General features: G+C 39.6%; 1 protein-coding gene across 1 annotated transcript; it reads left to right on the forward strand.

The window, feature by feature from the left end:
- The first annotated feature begins 297 nt into the window (after positions 1-297).
- On the forward strand, positions 298-15622 carry PPCDC (phosphopantothenoylcysteine decarboxylase). Its single transcript, XM_072402244.1, has 6 exons — positions 298-413; positions 2005-2157; positions 3651-3746; positions 10680-10808; positions 13624-13792; positions 14489-15622. The coding sequence occupies exons 2-6, from the start codon at positions 2050-2052 to the stop codon at positions 14551-14553; spliced, it is 567 nt and encodes a 188-aa protein (XP_072258345.1). The 5' UTR covers positions 298-413; positions 2005-2049; the 3' UTR covers positions 14554-15622.
- The last annotated feature ends 1083 nt before the right edge of the window (positions 15623-16705 follow it).

Raw genomic sequence — 16705 nt, forward strand, 5'->3', positions numbered from 1 at the left:
ATCTAATCACATGACTTCCCGGAAACTATCACTGATTGGTTGGTGCGCCTATGTACACAGACGAGTGAGTAAAGTGGCGCAGAGAATTGTGGGTAGTGAGGGTAACCCGTACTTTTCAGATCTATTTCAAACCCTTCTTGCGATTTTTTGCAAATATTTTGCTTGTAGGGTGCAGTTAATAATAAAATTAATACCCATCTCACTATGTTAATAAAACAAAACAGAATGCATTTACCACACTATGGGAATTGAAGCAAATGACTCGGGGATATATCGTTTTTGCCTCTGCAATGTCTTATTTCCGGGAGCGCGCACAGATCTCTGGGAGTTGTAGTTGACATTGGAGGTGCATGTGTTTGTGTGTTGTGTGTACGGGTACAGGGATGGAGCCATAGCAGAGGAAGAAGCTGCTGGTAATATGACTGTCATTGTACACGGGGAATGTCATGGTGACCATAGTCATGTAGACTGATCATAGGTTACTGCTATAATAACTGCACATGTCTGGTTTGGACTGAATGCAGAAAAATTATTCAATGTTACTGAAAGCGAAACTTCATATTTATATTTGGACAAAGTGGTGAGCAGTTAGATCCCCTGTCAGGTATTTAGTGCTGTCTTTGTCCCTATTAGGGAGATTCACACTCTTTAATTGTCCTCATGGCCAATGTCATCAGCAATGGCAGGGTTGGTGCAATATACACAGGGGAAATCTTCCTATGGGGACACTTGTTTTATGATAACTACCTCAGAGGAGAAATCCTTCTAGTGTGGCACAAAAAAAAAAAAAAAATAGACAGTGGTTATTAATCTTTCCTGTAGAATACACATTGCAACCAATCAGAATTTACCTTGTTTTGCTGGGCATCGTGAGGGGTTGCTAAGGGTGACTGCAAACATTGTTTATAGTTATTGACAGCAGTGAGCCCATGGTGTTCAAATAAACAACCCCATCGACCAATAAAAAGTGTCCTAATAGGAATCCATTCATTCCAATAACTGGATCCAAAGATCGGGTGCTGAGGAGTGTAATTAGGGTGGAGACCGAATATTGATGGAGTCTATTACCTGAAAACTAAAGAGGCACAATAATGACCGAGAACAATTCAAAGTCTAGTGCAGAGGCTGGCAAACCCTGGCCTTTAGGCCAGATACGGCCTAGCCAGCATTCCAGTCCGGCTTAACACCCCCCTAGTTATTTATTGTTGGATTCAGCCTAATTGAATTGTCACGTTATCGCGAGTTCCCGCAGTATCATCAATATCATCATGTTCCCGCACAGTAACCCCGATTACTATGCCTAAAGAGCAGAAGCAATGCACAGCTACCAGTCTCTGGAAGGTTGATCTTGAACGTCGTGTCTTCAACCCCGAATGGACTGACGAATTATTCTTCGTCCAACAAGGCCCTGTGTTTAGTGTGCAACGACACCAACAGAACTTTCAAGCGGTCGAATCTTAAGAGGCATTTTGATGCCAAGCACGCGCACTTGTACAGAGACTACACCGCGGATGAGCGGAAGACTGAGGCCGCTCGCTTGCAGTCACGGTTGGATAAAAACTTTCCTTGGACACCTTGTTTCTTCTGGCCTAGTGTGCCTTCTTGACCTCCTAAAATAGCCTAGTAGACCAAAAAGTTTGCCGACCCCTGGTCTAGTGGAACAGAAAGGAAAGTATATGGGTGGTCAGTAATATAAGAGAGGAAGCATAGGCATGAAGTCTTTTTAAAGCGCAAACTTCATCAATAGGCAATGGGGGTTCCAGCCTCTTTACCCCCTGCAAACATCAGCTATGGATGCCATAGGAAGGGTTTGGTCAGAGGAGATTGCCGAGTAGTGCTGTCTCCTGCGTCTATTCAGTTTTGCTACAGGTAACAGTATTTCAGCAGGTGGATGTACGTCTTCTGTGCGTTCAGGTGTTTGCCTGAAGTTTAGCTTCAGCCTTACAGGTGGTCAATTATTAGTTTCATTAATCTTCATACATGTCTTTTTTATTATTCATACAGGATTTGTTTGAGAATGTTGATTCTGCCAAGGAATCCACTGGGACCATGACTACACCCAACCCACGTGGCGCCCACGTTCTAGTGGGGGTAACTGGCAGTGTGGCGGCCCTGAAGCTGCCCCTTCTAGTTTCTGGCCTTCTACAAATACCTGGAGTGAGTGAACACCAGCAATGTGCAGACTGACCTAGTACAAGCTAGATGTATGTTTTATCTAGTAGAAGAGACAAGAGATGGGGGTATGAGTCTGTAAATGATATAAAAATAAGCTGAAAGGGCCTTCTCCGCATGATTTAACTCCAAATTAAAATTGAGAAATTGACCTATTGCGCCTGATTTATTAAACCTCTCCAAGGCTGGAGAAAATACACTTTCATCAGTGAAGCTGGGTGATCCATGAGACCTGGAATGATTTTCTTCAAAGTCATTCACAGATGAAAGTATCTTCTCCAGTCCTGGAGAGCTTTTATAAATCAGATGTGATTAACATAGTGGGTAACCCTGTTATTATTATAAAGGCCACTTCATAAAGACCACTGCACAATCTTGTGTATCCAAGAAATTTTTATATAAATAAAAAATAAAAATGTCTTACAAGGCTCAATGGTTCTGTTCCTGGCAAAGTAATGTAAAACCAAGAGATTGACGTCCTATGAAGTCATACTGGTACCTAATAGGACCGGTGATGAGGATACCAACAGATGGATTATGTGGATATATTGGGTAACTATTTCTCAATTTTTTTTTGTTAGTTTTGGATAGCATGTGTACAGGAATAAACTCTTGTTAAGTTTTTATTGCTGTCTGTGTCCTCTTTGGTGGAATTTACTCTCTCTAGTTGTCCTGACCCACCAAAAACAAAATTGAAGGAACATCTAAAAACTGAATTTGTCATCAGAACTGTGATTAAGGAAAAAAAATCCCTTGATGCTGACACCTGTTCCTGTGACGGATAAGAGGACATTTTAGTTAATTTAGAAAAATAGCCTCTCACGTCCAGTTTTGTCTACAGGCCAAGAAATGAAAGGAAATCTCCTCAATAGAACACAGATGGGAATTAAAAAAATAACTGGGTTTTACCATATCTGCATAAAAAAGCATAGGTGGTATAGAGCAGGCCTGGTACAAAAATAATCAGATTGTCAATCAAAGAAATCAAAGATAAAATTAACAGCAGAAAAACTGTTAGAAGCTGATTTTTATTTAGTGGAGGAAATGAGAGCCAGAAAAATGTAATAAGGAGGTGGGAACGCCACCTGCTGGCTGCATATAGAAATACAAAATACAGTATTTCATGTGGATAATTATTAAACAGAATTTATATAGCAGCAACATATTATGCAGCTCTGTACATCATGAAGAAATTAAAACTGTAAATAAATATGTTAATGTTTTTAAAAAATATAGACCTTCATAGTGTAAACCATTTAACGCAAACTTTAGGATGTTGTTCAAGTAGTTTACGCTTCCAGTTATTGCTAAGAATTCTGTTAAATTGCATTTATGGTATTTACTATTCTCCTATATATAGAAATGTCTTGTCCTCAGCACTTCTTAGTAGTTTGTTCTGTCTATTGTTATGTCAGGTTATCTTAGCTGTGGTCTGTTGAAATCTTTATATTCTGTATAAATAAATGTCTGCTTTGCAGGTACAAGTACAGGTCGTCACTACAGAGAAAGCAAAGCACTTTTATAATGTGAAGGACATAACTGTACCAATTTACAGTGATGATGATGAATGGAAGGTGAGATGTGGGGATTTATTTCTGTCCTATGGGCTTGTACTTGTTTTTGCTTTTCCCCTTACATTTGTTTTGCATTTCCATTAATGTTTTAAAAATATGGAGATGTTAGTGACTGTGTTTAGATGTACTTTAGAGCAATGTAAGAACCTGCTTTCTGCTAGTCCATTGGGTGGAATATAGGGATACTGTTAGGGGAAAGTTCTGTTGCTTGGTCCCGGACCAGTACCCTCTATACAACACACAGGTGATGGTTTCAAGCTCTCAAAGTTTATTGTCACAAAGGCAAGCTTATATACACAAATCAAGGTGTGCGGACTGCATGATACAATGTTCTTATCCAATAACATTAAGGTAAAATGCAGGACATAAAACATAGCAGATGTGTCAGGATAAAATTAGGATATGATTATACCAAAGTCAGCGGTATGATTGGAACATTCCACATATAGGGAACAGAGATTTACAAAGCATAAGTAATGAAGGGATAGGTTGTATACAACTACAAGCAAGGACACATGTGCCAATCATAATAATGAGCAAAACTTTGAGTTCATGAATCCATAGGCCAATGCTGGGAAACAAATTCCACAACCAATCAAACAACCCCAAGCCATTATTTTGTTTAATATTCTGAGCGAGAGTTTCAATAGCATTATTGACAGATCCTGAATGATCCATCATGTTAAAACAACACATTCCTGCAAAGCGTTCACAACCAATATTATGTTTTAATAGTGGATAATCAATGGCCATTCTATTTTGCAATACATCTCTTTTAGCATTAGTGTAATCTGCCAATAGTCCAAAGAGGGCAACGGATGTTGCATTAAGCCCGGTGTGTAAGATCTGTGTAGGTAGCAATAGAGAAACCTGGGATACCTACGATGAAGGCACCCAATGCAATGTACTCAGCCTTGGACAGTAATTGCAAATCAGTAGGACAAGTGTCGTCTATGGGGATGGCCTTCTGCCTGACCCAATGACCCTTGGAGAGGAGAGGTTTCTAGCCCATGGCTAAGGCCATCAGGGAAAAGGTGCAAGAGGCATCGGTAATGTTGGCTGGAAAGTAATTGTATGTTGTATTTCCACATGACCATAGCCAGCCTGTAGGCAACTTAACATGTCATAATAGCTAGGGGACAGCTGAGTGGAATAACAATGCATAGGGTTATGAACAGCTGTGCAATCTTTTTCAGTTTAGTTGCATAAGTGGAAAGAAGGAGACGTAGAGTTTTGTGAATGGCCTTAGTACTGTCATCCTACAATAGGTTATCTTAGAGGGGTTACAAGTCATGCGGTAACACACGTCTCTCTGGGTAATATTTATAGTATGTGTAAATATCATGAATTTTTCGGGGAATCATAGGTTTTACAATTATTGCAAAAATAATACCGGTTATGAGATAAATGTATATCATTTTCAGGACATTCAGTGTCATTGTAGATATTGTTAAAGACTCTAAGCAATATTCTGACTGGAGTGGAGACAGCAATCAAGCAAGATGTTAACATATCTTGAGCACTATGCATATCAGATAGGCAAAAGCTAGAACTATTGTATATTTCTTTGGCTAAACGTCCCCATATATTGTCCCGAGAGTTGGTCCAATCATTGTACTCAACTTTCTTAAGGTTAAGGCGTGGTTGGGTCATTCTTAAGGTTAAGGCGTGGTTGGGGACAAACATGCGGCAAATCTTAAGGGTGATAGTGGCAAGTTGTTGTGACCCCTACAAAACAGAATGTGACCATTAGGGTTCCACAGCAGACAAGCATCCGGGCTGGCACTCATGGATCAAGAAGCATCATCCTGGCCCTTGATCGGTGGTGCTATCTTTACTCTTGAAGCGTGGGTCCAAGTGGTATCTGCGCTGGTAAGGACTACGACTGGGGGTCCGTATGGTGTGTCCAAACGCTTGTGCTTGTGCAGAGCTTTGATCAGAACCCTATCTCCTGGTTTGAATGGGTGTGTGGGTTGATCTAAAGGAAAAGGAAAGGATAAAGACACATCACCACCATAGCTGCTGTTCAGTTTGTCAATAAGTTTAGCTACATATTGATCTTGTACTTTTTGGAGATCTCCTGGCAGCAATATTAAAGATTCCCTTACCCATGGGGCAGGGAAGGGCCTTCCCATTAAGATTTCAAATGGTGATAACTTATTATTTGGATTGGGCTTCATTCTAATTTCGGCTAATACTGCAGGTAGGTGCTGATCCCATTTGTGGAAGGTACCCCTGGTTGCCTTCCTCAATTTGTCCTTGACTGTCCTATTAGTTCTCCCTACTACTCCTGCGCTCTGGGGATGGTATAGTATGTTGATTTTCCACTCTATAGTTAGTAGTTTCGCTATTTCTTGTGTTCTTTTGGATGTAAAAGGTATACCCTTGTCTGAGCTAATTCTTACTGGACCTCCAAACCTAGGGATAATTTCTTTGCACAGTATCTTTGCTACAGTTCGAGCGTCTTCTTTCCCAACTACAAATGCTTTCACCCATTAGCTAAACCTGTCTGTGATCATTAACATAATCTGACATCCATTGGGGGCTTTGGGCATATGTGTGAAGTCAATTTGTAGTTCTTGAAATGGGCCCTGTGGTGGTAGGAAGTGCTTGTGTTGTCCTAATTTTTTTCCTTGTACATTATTCCTAGCACATATTAAACACCTAGGGAGAGTATGGCCTGAGTATGTTCTTTTAGGTTCTGGGCACAGACTTGCTTAGTGACTTCCATCATAGTCTGTTGTAAACTGATATGGCCGATACCATGAATTTAGAAGACAATGAGGGGTACCGCTATTTGTGGTAATCCCACGATCCCTCCTTTTAACCAGATTCCTTGAGAATCAATGGTCAAATTTTGGGATTCCCAAAAGGAGATATCATCTTTGCTCGCAAAGGTTTGAAGCTGGGATATTAGGGGATTGTGGTCTGTATCTGCATGGAGCATTAGTCCTTGGGTGGAATGCTGATCAACAATGAGGTGTGGGCCTGATTAAGTTGCCAGCCTCGCACGGTGATCTCGAAAGGTTGCCTCTGACGATGCTGGTGTTGGAAGTTGTATGTGCTTGGCATTGATGTTTGCAATTGCTTCTGGGAGATGGATAGCCCTGAGCAATTCTGTGATAAGAGTAGAGTGGGTGATGGGTTTACTATCTGCAGTCGTATAGCCTCTCCGCTGCCAAATCTACCGAAATCGTGCACCACCCCGAACGCATATCGGGAGTCCCTGTAAAAAGTAACTCTTTTGCCAGCTGTTATTTTACATGCTCTAGTTAGTGCTACAATTTCTACTGCTTGAGCTGATTTGAAGCTGAACTTTAGAATAACACGAAAGGTAAGTATGGTTGGATGGTCTAAAACAAGATCTGTCCACAAACAAATCTATAGCATCCTAAATTGGGGTGGTGAGGGGATCTGGCCTAGGGGAGGAGGTTGAATGTTTCTTTTCTTTGCGTGAGGGGGTGTAATATCGTCCTCTGGGCCTTTTAATCCTAAAAGACCATTTAGGATGGCAATTGGTCCAGTGTTGGTGGGTGCGTATTTAATGGTGAGCCCAGTTGTGGATGTTAGGATAACTTGGTATCCCGACAGGCGTTGGGCAGGGGGCATAGTGGCAGGACGCAGAGCAGTTGTTTCTTTGTGGGCAAGGCAGACTGGTAATGGCATGAACTCAGCTGGGGACCAACAGCCGGGATCCTGGAGTGAGAAGCATACCCAGGAAAGTAACCTGCTGAAGGCAAAATTGTACCTTCTTCTGCGACACCCTCTGACCCTTATTCCCTAAGTAACAGAGTAAGTCTATTGGTGTCTAATTGACATGCCTCCTGACTGGGGCTACAGAGTAACAAGTCGTCAATATATTTTATTAAGGTGGAACCATGCTGCGGTTGCCAGTAGGCAAGGACCTGCTGAAGGGCAATTGAGAAAACTGGGGGTGACTCAACGAAACCCTGGGGAAGTCCACTCCAGGTGTATTGTCCCATAAAAATAAAACCCATCAAAGGCTGTGTCTCGGGTGAGAGTGGTATAGAAAAGAAAGCCTTTGCCAGGTCTTTAACACTGTTTTACTGGGTATCAGACGGCACTGCGGTAATGATAGTGGTCAAATCTGCCTTAACAGGGTCTTATTATTATTATTAATAATAAACAGGATTTGTATAGCGCCAACATATTACGCAGCAGTGTACATTAAATAGGGCCTTAATAGTGCTTTGGGTTTAACTAGACCATTGATTGTCTTGAGGTCCTGGGTGAAGCAGAAGGAACCATCAGGTTTTTTGACGTCTTTTTCAAGATGCCTTGTGCACAAAAGGATTTGATCATTGGTGCTAATGATTTCTTTTTGTCCTCGGACAGATGATATTGTTTGTGATAAATAAGTGTGTTTGGTTTGACAAGAGCAGTGTAGGGTGTACAATCTAAAAATCCTACCTTATATGGTCCTGACGACCAGACCATTTGTGGAATGGCTGCATCTTGGAGTAGGGGCAGCTGTGTAGGGTGGTTTTAACTTGAATACCTCCCCTTTGGATTCACGAAGAGGGACAATCCAGGAGGACCCATAAGGTCTCCTCCTACAAGGTTTACAGGACAACTAGGAAGCTCTTTAAAAGAGTGGTGATTTACATACTCCCCTTGTGTGGTGGAAAGAGGGGGTGGGGGTGGCGAGTCCATTTAGACCCACAGAGGGACCACTGGTGTTCACTAAAGAGAACAAATACCCATTCACACAAAAGGAAAGGGTTGGGTTATCATCAGCACCGTCAGTTATCTGTATCATGACGGTCGAGTCATCCTTTGGGCCTCCCTATAGTGATTTTAGGTGGGGCCTACCTCCCCACTGAATAGGGTATCTGGGTGTCTGTGTCGATATGCAGCCAGGATTCTGTTCCTTATGTACCGGAGCGGCTCCCTGGGACTGCTTAATGGGGCATTCTCTAGCCCAATTGCCTTCTTGTCCACAAGCCAAGCATCTATGATTCCTTCTATTTTATACATTACTATGTCCTCCTCTCATTCCTCGTCCCTTTGCCATGTGCCTATTAAGCCTACTGGTGTAGTTCAGGCCTTGAGCGTGAGCCTTCCCGGTCTGCTTCGGTATTTCAAAGCATCATGCAGCGTCTTTGGTCACTAATTGGCCAAAAATTTCCTGCAGGCTCAGTGTACTCCAATTGTCAATAATCATTTTGGCCATTCGGCTATGCTTAGGCAACATGCCATTAATTAGGGATTGAGTATATATTATACTCATATCTCCCCCGTATCCCACCACTGCTTCTTCCTTCCACACTTTCTTAAACCTTCTAACATATTCACTAACTGGCTCTCTAGGCTTCTGTTTACAAACTAATACTGTGACCATGGACTTTCTGTTTCCATGGAGTTTTCAAAATTCTTCATGTAGGTCATGCCATACTCGATCATATTGGGCTTCGGTGCTTAAGGGGTAAGCTGTTGGTGTTAATTGATCTTGACGATTTGGGATGGCTAATCCTTTTATGTTGCCAAAATCTACCCCGCCTTCTTCGGTCGAGACATATCTTGTTACCCCTTCAATGATTAGTCTAATTAGTCTAATGTCCTGAACTTTTAATTGTTTGCCTTGTGTCATCCTTCTTAAATAGTTATTTGTGGCAGCGGGCGTTTTGCAGGGGTCTGGAGCATTTTTTAATTATGTCATTAAGAACTTGCACTCCTAGGGGTTTGATCATTAATTGGTCTCCCATGACTATAAAGGGCATGCCCACTGTTGGCTTGCTTGGGCTAAATTGTATGGCGAGGGGTGAGGATTTGTCAGCCCTAACCTTTGAACGAGTGACTGGTCCTTCGCTTATATCCTCATGTGTTGTGGGGGCTGATGCCTCTAACCCACCTTCTACCTTTGTCTGCATGTTTCCCTTATGTAACATAAGTGCCTCTCCTGTGTCTGAGGATGCTTCTAGGTGTGGGTATAAGGGTATATATGGAGGAGGGTAAGGTGCAGGTGTAGGTATCGGGGTTGGTACATGAAGGGGCCTTTGTAACCCCATGAGTAGTGTTGTAGTCTTTCTAGTAAAATCTTAATGTGTACCAAACCTGCCAAACCGGCATATAAAGCTTATCCCATCCGAGTACTTGGGGGTCTAATTTGTATCCCCACCCTGTCCCCTCATCTAGACACATTCCCAGTATGCAACTAATGTGGAATCCTGAAAAAGAACCATCTACTGGACATGGATTGGGGCATTTGAGATTGTTAGTGCCCTGATTCATAATAAGGGTAAAAGGGTTGTTATAGTAATCTCCTGCTCACCGATTGACAAAGTCAACTGGTGTTTCCCTGGGAACATTGTAAGGGGACTCCAAGACTTGTTTGGAATTACCTTTACCAGGGTATTTGATGGTTTTCAAAAAATATTTCTTACGGAGGTCACTCCCCTTACCTAGGTAGTTCCCTATGTTGTAAATATCAATCAAACACTTAAACAGAAAACAGCAATACAAATAGGCAGAAAGGAATTGGTACTTCTGTTATAATCAGACAGAGACTAGCTCCCTTTGTGCACAATAACCTAGTGATCTAGATCTAAGAACCTAGTTCTTATTTTCTCTTAATTCTGAGGGGGTGCTACCGGAGCACTCTTTTTAGCTAACACTGTGTTCTTATGACCCCCACTACCCTCCAGACTAGTTCCACTGCATTTGCAATGGGTGAGCTAGTTTTATTAATTTAAAAATGTGCACATAATCTATGCCAAAAAAGGTGGTGGGGGCTTTAATTTTTTGCCTAACAAATTTCACCACTCAGGGCTGGTACTATATTTGTTCTCTTTGTAAATGTCATCAATTTGTTCCTATTTAACAACCTTTCAATTTTCTGTAAAGCTAAGTTTATATTTACCATTTTTTAAACTGACCTATGTACTACTTGCTGTGTATTTTCTCTACGTGCAGATGTGGACTCAGCGCTCCGACCCTGTGCTACACATTGAATTGCGCCGATGGGCAGATGTCATGCTTCTTGCTCCACTTGATGCCAATACCTTGGGGAAAATTTACAGTGGAATCTGTGACAATCTATTGGTAGGACATGTTTTTTCATTATATATATGTAACAAGCAGGATTTATGTAGCACCAGCATATTACGCAGCGCTGTACATTACATAAGAGTTGCAAATGACAGACGCATATAAACAGTGACACAGGAGGAGAGGACCCTGCCCCGAAGAGCTTACAATCTAGAACTAATCTCTCTATATATCTATCCATCTAAACCTGCCAGGGCTGTGGATTTTATGTGCATCAAGTTTGAAAATCATGAAAATTAAACTTGACACGGGGTCATTGACAAATCTCAGCTTTGTATTGACATACTTTTAGAACTCTCCTATGTAACCTCAAATTGCAGACTGTTGTAATAATGCAATATTTGATACCTATAGTGTTTTTTGTTACGTGTGCCCTTATCCTACAATTGTCACTACTAGAAAGTGTTTGGAGATGATTGCAATCCAGCATTCAGGACTATCAGATTGCAAATAGGAGAATCTAATGGTATTCATGGTCACTCCTGTACACCTACATTGCAGAGCTAAAACACATGCAATATTCTTGTACTGGCAAATTACTCATCAGATTTCAGGCTTTGTTAGTTTTATTACTTTAAATGACAGTAGATCTTTGGATTAATGTTCTGATATGTGACACTTTGTCAGTGCAGCTCTGCTTAAATTCACAAATATATGAACTCATTTGTGACAGTAATGTTCTGGTACACCACAAGGGGGCATTCTTGGAGAAAAAAAATCACATTTAATTATTTTTTTACTCTTGTATCCCAATACTTCATGTGATGCAGATTTTCAAACTTCCTGTTAAATCTGCAATTTTTATTGTCCACAAAAAATTTGTATTTTGCTGTACTTTGTTATTGTAAGCAAACATTGCTTTCTTTTGGCATACGTTAATAAGGACTGTTTAGGGTAAACTAACTTGAAATCATTTTTAATTTAATACACTTTTACTTTCAATGTTTCTTGGCATCTTCACTTTCATTTATTTGATATACATGAATGATGAAGTTACTACAAAGAAGTTGCTTTTTGCTTTTACCGTCCCATCATTTAGCAATCAACCCTAGAAGGTTCCCACCAGGCATACATGGTCAATCTCATGCAGCACGCCAATTAAATCCCATTGTAAATATTCTGTAGCGAAATGGCAAATAGACTAAACTTTCTTATCCTTAAATGGTTTTAAATATCATGTCTTTAACTAAGGAACCAACGAAGTGTTATCATGTTATTGTATGTGATTTTTTTTTAGATTATCAATAACCCAGTCTGAAAATCATTGTGATATTATTTGCTTTCATATATGTAGCAGGATGTAGAAGATACAAGCAGTCCTTGCACAATGGTAATCAGGGCAGCAAGGTTGCTCAGTGGTTTGCACTCCCGCCTTTGCAGAACTAGGTTCCAGGACAGGACACCATCTGCTTGGAGTTTGCAGGTTCTCCCCATGTATGCGTGGGTTTCCTCTGGGTATTTCGGTTTCCTCCAACATCCCCCCAAAAAATTTAATTGACCTTAGACTGTATTAAAGACATATGACTTATGGTAGGCACATTTGATTGTGAGCCCCTTTGAGGGACAGCTAGTGATGGTTCTATATAAATACTATGTAATAATATTAATAGCCCTGTGAATGGGCTGCCAGCTCTTATATAGTTAACAGCTAAAATGCGGTGTTAGTGACATATGACTACAGAAGGGTCATTATATTGTGAGACTAGTGTCTGATCTTATTACTCTCGTTTTTTCATTAGACTTTTTCTTTTTCATTTGGATTCTAGTCCAATGTATTATGCTTTGTTTTTAGAACAGATGAAAGGTAATCTTGTAGCAAATGTAGATACAAAAAAATGATTCCAAATTATTTTTTCAATACATCTATATAAAAACATAGTCCCAGTTAAGTACCCCAAAATTTCAGTTACAAGGATATTTTGATTTTACTAAACCTAAAGCCAACATCGCAGTTTTGTATTTTCTGTGTTTGCTTTTTCTGTTAAAAAAGGGATTGGCACAAATATGTCCACAATTACACCTGTACCTAACACTCCCTGTGCTAGGGTGACAGTGCTGCTCCCCCATGAAGTTTAGTAAGGAAGGATTGTCACCCTAGGACTGGACATGTTACAATTAGGATTATCAGGTGCTAAAGGGGGAAAAAGCTGTATAAATAATAAAAGAAATACATGTACATGTCAACGCATTAGGGGCTGGTAAGCTGCAGTATATTACATTTTTGTTTTTGGATGAACTTTAATTGTAACAGAAAGAAGTTTCATTTGCCTGGTTGTGCTGTGTGGCAGAGCAAAAGACAACTTGGGACTGGATATGCAAAAATTCAAAACATGTATCACGTGTAACACTTCCCTTAGGCTTAGTCTACACAAACATTTTCCCCAGAGTTTAACCTGAGGCTTTAATAGCCCATGTTTGAAATTCCCATGCATTCCAATGGGCTAATCTACACCAGGGCGTTTCCTTGAGGCATGTTTTTGAGCTTTATAGATCACGCTCCTTGCAACGTGTAAAAAATTAAAATGCAGCGTTAACACGGGTAAATGCGTCCATTGATTTCAATGGGGGCGTTTTCCCACGTTTATAAGTACTTGAAACGTAAATGTGGAAAAACAAGGCATAGACGTTTTCCAACGGTTTAAAGGCAAGCTTTAAAATGCTTGTAACAGTGCATAAAATGCATATTAACGCAGTAGGAGCATTTACATGCATTTTTAAAACCATCCATGTAGACCCGGCCTTAAACTTTGGGTAGTTAGCAGTTCGTCTGTACCTTAGTTTATGGATTTGTTAAATGCTCTGATTGCAGACTTGTGTGGTCCGCGCATGGGATATTAAAAAGCCGCTACTGTTCTGCCCAGCTATGAACACAGCCATGTGGAATCATCCAATCACGGCACAACAAATTAAAGGTCTACTAGGTTTTGGCTACATCGAGATCCCTTGTATTGAGAAGACTTTGGTTTGTGGAGACAAAGGTCAGTGAAAAATTTTCAGCAATCCTTGTTTTGTTCTCTGTTTTCCGATGTTTAGTTTTCACTGGTTAGTGGTGCTGCATGATGTATTAAAGATTAGGTTTGTAAGTATGAATTGAGTTCTGTGGGTAACTGGAGAGCAGGTTGTTGGTAACAATTTTCATATTCGGATTAATTCATATTACATTTAAGGGTGTGAGAGGAAAAAGTAAGGAATGTAGTGTTCTGTATTCTGATACACTTTTAGCTAATATCCTCTGGTAAAAGAGCTTGTCAATAAAAATATAGGTACATTCCAAAATTATCTTGAGGCTGGATCTATATTACACGTGATGTGCTTAGCCCATGTTAATGTGTGCTAAATGCATTATGTTGACTAGTTTACAAAGTAGAAGATTCTTCTACTTTGCTAAAAATCTTCAGACCCTCTTCTTTTAATATACTAAGGAGTAATCAACCATATCAAAGGCTGAGATCAGATGATAAAGACTAAAAATGGAAAATTAGAATAAAATACAGACATTTGCAGCAAGTGCACTGTACATGTGTACATTTTTTTAAGTACAGTTTTACTCTACATGTTGTATCTACGTTTATTACACTGTTGATATCCTATGTCTTCATTTCCTTTCATCTTTTAATGTAGTCATTGGCACATTGCGTGATACAAAACTTAATCATACCTTTTGTGTTCCATAGGTCTTGGAGCTATGGCAGAAATTGACACCATCGTTGACAAAGTAAGAAGTCTTGTCCAAGGATGACTTTCACACCGAGAGGTCCGAGGTTGCTTTTAATTCCCATTAATGATCAAAATAGGGTTAATATTACAGTGTCATTTCATAAATCAATAAGTTTGTAGCATCCTAAATTAAATTACAGATGGGAAAGATAATTTGTTTGACAGCCTAGAGGCAGTCTTGTGGCAGAGACTGCTGGCACTAAATTGCCAACTTTCATGAAAAGGCTGCTGTTTCCACACATCCTGGTTTTTGTGTGATCACATCGATCTCCCAGAGTCACATTTTTAAAGTATCATATAAGGTGTACAGGTATATGTGTGTGTGTGTGTATCCCCCTCAGTATGATACAAGTTATTGTAAAACCAATTTAACATATAATTGTTGTCTCCTATTCTTGCAGACATTTAATTGTGACCTGGCTATTTAAATATTCTGGATAATGACTTATATTAAGGGAAAAATGGGGGGGTGCACATTAATATCTAGCAGCAAGTATGTGATTTAAAAAAAGAACAAGCACAATGTTTCTGGTGACTGATGACAATGTTCTTTCCACATTTTATATACATTGTATAATAATATACAATAATAATATAATAATAATAATAAGTAATTTTGAAAGCAAAAACTTAGTTATTTCCTTCAAGATTTCCTAAGATTTCCTAAGATTTCCTTCAAATCTATTGCTTTAGACTTGGTACTCTCCTATAATGCCAATGAGAATTAGTGTTTTTATAATACAGTTTCATTGGCTATATTATTTATATGAGCTATCAACATAAGGACCTGGGATAAAATAGAAATCTCCAATCAAACACGGTAATACTAATCAAATGCAGTATTAATAAAACAGATGCATTCACTTTTTTCTGGGTTTGAGCAAAATTGCTGGTTTGAATTGAACATGAAATCCAATGTAAAAAATAGCATTAGACTGTTTGTATTGTTGGAATTCATAACACTGATATTGGCAGGTGGTTGTCAGGAGCAGAACCTTTCTGCCAGCCACCAATGAAATGTTTACCTTATCAATAGAATTGTTATTTGAATTTTACATATTTTGAACAACCAGTAAAAGCACTTTTTATCATGTTTGCATTCATTTATGTATCTGTGAGCATTGTAAGTAAATATGTTTTGATTACAACACAATTAACTTTTTCTGTGCAGAACAGATCCTTGTAGGCTGCTCGAATGTAAACAACCTGCATGTTTCTAAACTGTTACAAACCTGCCTAACCCAAATTTTTCAGTTATTTGTGATCTTTCAGAAGACATAACTTCACGGTAGCTGCTAGAGATTAAAAATGACTTCTTATTAGCTCTTACCTGCAAAGCAATGTGATTACCACTTTGCAGCTACAGACGGATGCTGCAAGAAGCATCTGGCCTTATAGTGGAGAGTCAAAGGCAACTGGAGGGTGTTTGACGAACATCCAACAATCTTTTTTTAAAGACTTGGTGAAGACAGATAGACTGCCCAGGAGCCACAATGAAAACAAAGCTTTATTACTTTTTAACTATATGTAAATAGTTTAATGTCCATATTCTGGATACAGGTTCCTATTATGCTAAAACCAGTTTATAGAAATTAAAAATTCATGCATCATAAAAATACTTTCCACTTTTCTTTGATGTGATGGGGAAACAATAAAGTACTACTACATTACAATCATTTAACCCTTGAGCCTTTGGCAATCATACTGCATTCTCCCATGTTGCTTATAATCTCCAGTGCCACATGCACCAGTGCAATCATTTTTATAGACTTGAATGGTGTCAAATCTCTAGCTTCTCTGCTAAAGAAGTATGGCTCCATTGATGTTTATGGGGAGTGAATGCGCAGACATTGCCAACACTGTATAAGATTTGTGTAGAGGATGTAAAAACCACAAGCTGTCCACCATTGGGTGTGATGGGGTTGGCTTTCTAGGTTTGGTAATGTAGAGACCTAGGGGTTCTAAATTGTGTCCAAAAGAAAATATAGAGGGTTATGGACTGGCCTAGTGAAAGCCATGTTTTGAATCCAATCCAAATGTTGTTGGGAATCTAAATGGGCAGCTCTTTACAAACATTATTAAACACTGTAAGAATTTTTGCTAGTGATTAAACATTTTATCATTCCTTTGTCAGACACTGATGAATTTTAGTAATAAATGCGCATGGGGCCATA

The sequence above is a fragment of the Pyxicephalus adspersus genome, chromosome 2, assembly GCF_032062135.1.
Source record: "Pyxicephalus adspersus chromosome 2, UCB_Pads_2.0, whole genome shotgun sequence".
NCBI classification, from domain to species: Eukaryota; Metazoa; Chordata; class Amphibia; order Anura; family Pyxicephalidae; genus Pyxicephalus; species Pyxicephalus adspersus.